At 53.2% G+C, this 1,260-nt stretch overlaps 2 protein-coding genes across 3 annotated transcripts in view; one reads left to right on the top strand and one right to left on the bottom strand.

Moving 5' to 3' along the window:
* The window catches only part of LOC108492228 (histone H3-like), a 25,046-nt gene extending 24,868 nt beyond the window's left edge, over positions 1 to 178 (bottom strand). The window contains exon 1 of one of the 2 annotated variants that reach the window (XM_017804280.1): positions 3 to 178. In XM_017804280.1, coding sequence (XP_017659769.1) covers positions 3 to 178 — 176 coding nt within the window. The other variant, XM_017804279.1, reaches the window with a different exon arrangement.
* An 858-nt stretch (positions 179 to 1,036) lies between these two features.
* Positions 1,037 to 1,258, top strand: LOC108492208 (histone H3, embryonic-like; the record flags this gene model as incomplete). Its single annotated transcript, XM_017804261.1, has 1 exon — positions 1,037 to 1,258. A coding segment is annotated over exon 1 (222 nt), but the record flags the coding sequence as incomplete, so codon positions are not given.
* Between the last annotated feature and the right edge of the window lie 2 nt (positions 1,259 to 1,260).

Below are 1,260 nucleotides of genomic sequence, written 5' to 3'. Positions count from 1 at the left end.
CGGTGGACTTCTGGTAGCGGAGGATCTCGCGCAGCGCCACCGTGCCGGGCCGGTAGCGGTGCGGCTTCTTGACGCCGCCCGTGGCCGGCGCGCTCTTGCGGGCCGCCTTGGTGGCCAGCTGCTTGCGGGGCGCCTTCCCGCCTGTCGACTTACGCGCCGTCTGCTTCGTGCGCGCCATAACAAAAAAGCTCCCGCCGGACCACAGCGAACGATGAAGAACGGAAAACTGGTAGGCGGAATCGCTACCAGGTCGCTTTTATATCCGAGCCCTGCCTGTTGATTGGCTGATGGGAACGGCCGAGCTCATTGGTCCAATTTGAAAACCCCGCGTTACGCCGCTCTTGGCTCCTACATACTTAACCCACCACAGGCTCCTTCGGTCCTTTTCTTAGGAGGCCACATTTCTGATCTTTAAAACTTGGCTTAAATAACTGTGCCTTTCATCGAGATAATTCTTCTCATGCAATTCCCAAGAGAAGACTGCTAGCGAAGCTGGTTGCAAATAAAACATATTTCTCTAGAATTATCAGATTTTTGGGGGAGGTGGGTATTCACCGAGATTTTCATGTCTATAAAGCAGGTCGCTTATATTTTGTCATTCTATATTTTTTATGGAAATATTTCCAGAGAAAGTGAATGCTTTTTGTGCAATCCAAAACAAACTCCCCTACGACTTCGGTTTTTTGTTCTTTTCTTTTAGCAGTTAAGGTAATATAAGTGATTACATTGTTTACTTAAAAGGCACAGCCGGCAAGTGCTATTCGGATTCTGAAACAACTTGGGAGGTAAAAAAGCATTAGAGGAAAACACAATACAAATTAAACACTAAAAGATGCCGAAGTTTCCTTTTAGAAAAGACGATTAAGTCCCTGTGCACAGGGTTGGGGTTCGGGGCGCCTCCAGCTACCGCTGTTACCCAATTGTATTCTCCTCTACTTTGACCAATCACAGGCGGGAAGGCGGGGCCGCCACGCAATATAAGGGGGCTCGCAAGTGTTGTGGTGTCCGCTTGAGGGTGAAGGAACAGTAAACTAGAATGGCGCGCACGAAGCAGACGGCGCGTAAGTCGACGGGCGGGAAGGCGCCCCGCAAGCAGCTGGCCACCAAGGCGGCCCGCAAGAGCGCGCCGGCCACGGGCGGCGTCAAGAAGCCGCACCGCTACCGGCCCGGCACGGTGGCGCTGCGCGAGATCCGCCGCTACCAGAAGTCCACCGAGCTGCTGATCCGCAAGCTGCCCTTCCAGCGCCTGGTGCGCGAGAT

Source organism: Lepidothrix coronata, unplaced genomic scaffold (assembly GCF_001604755.1).
Source record: "Lepidothrix coronata isolate B3197 unplaced genomic scaffold, Lepidothrix_coronata-1.0 Scaffold9, whole genome shotgun sequence".
In the NCBI taxonomy this organism is placed as follows: Eukaryota; Metazoa; Chordata; class Aves; order Passeriformes; family Pipridae; genus Lepidothrix; species Lepidothrix coronata.
This window is presented reverse-complemented; position numbering and strand designations above follow the sequence as displayed.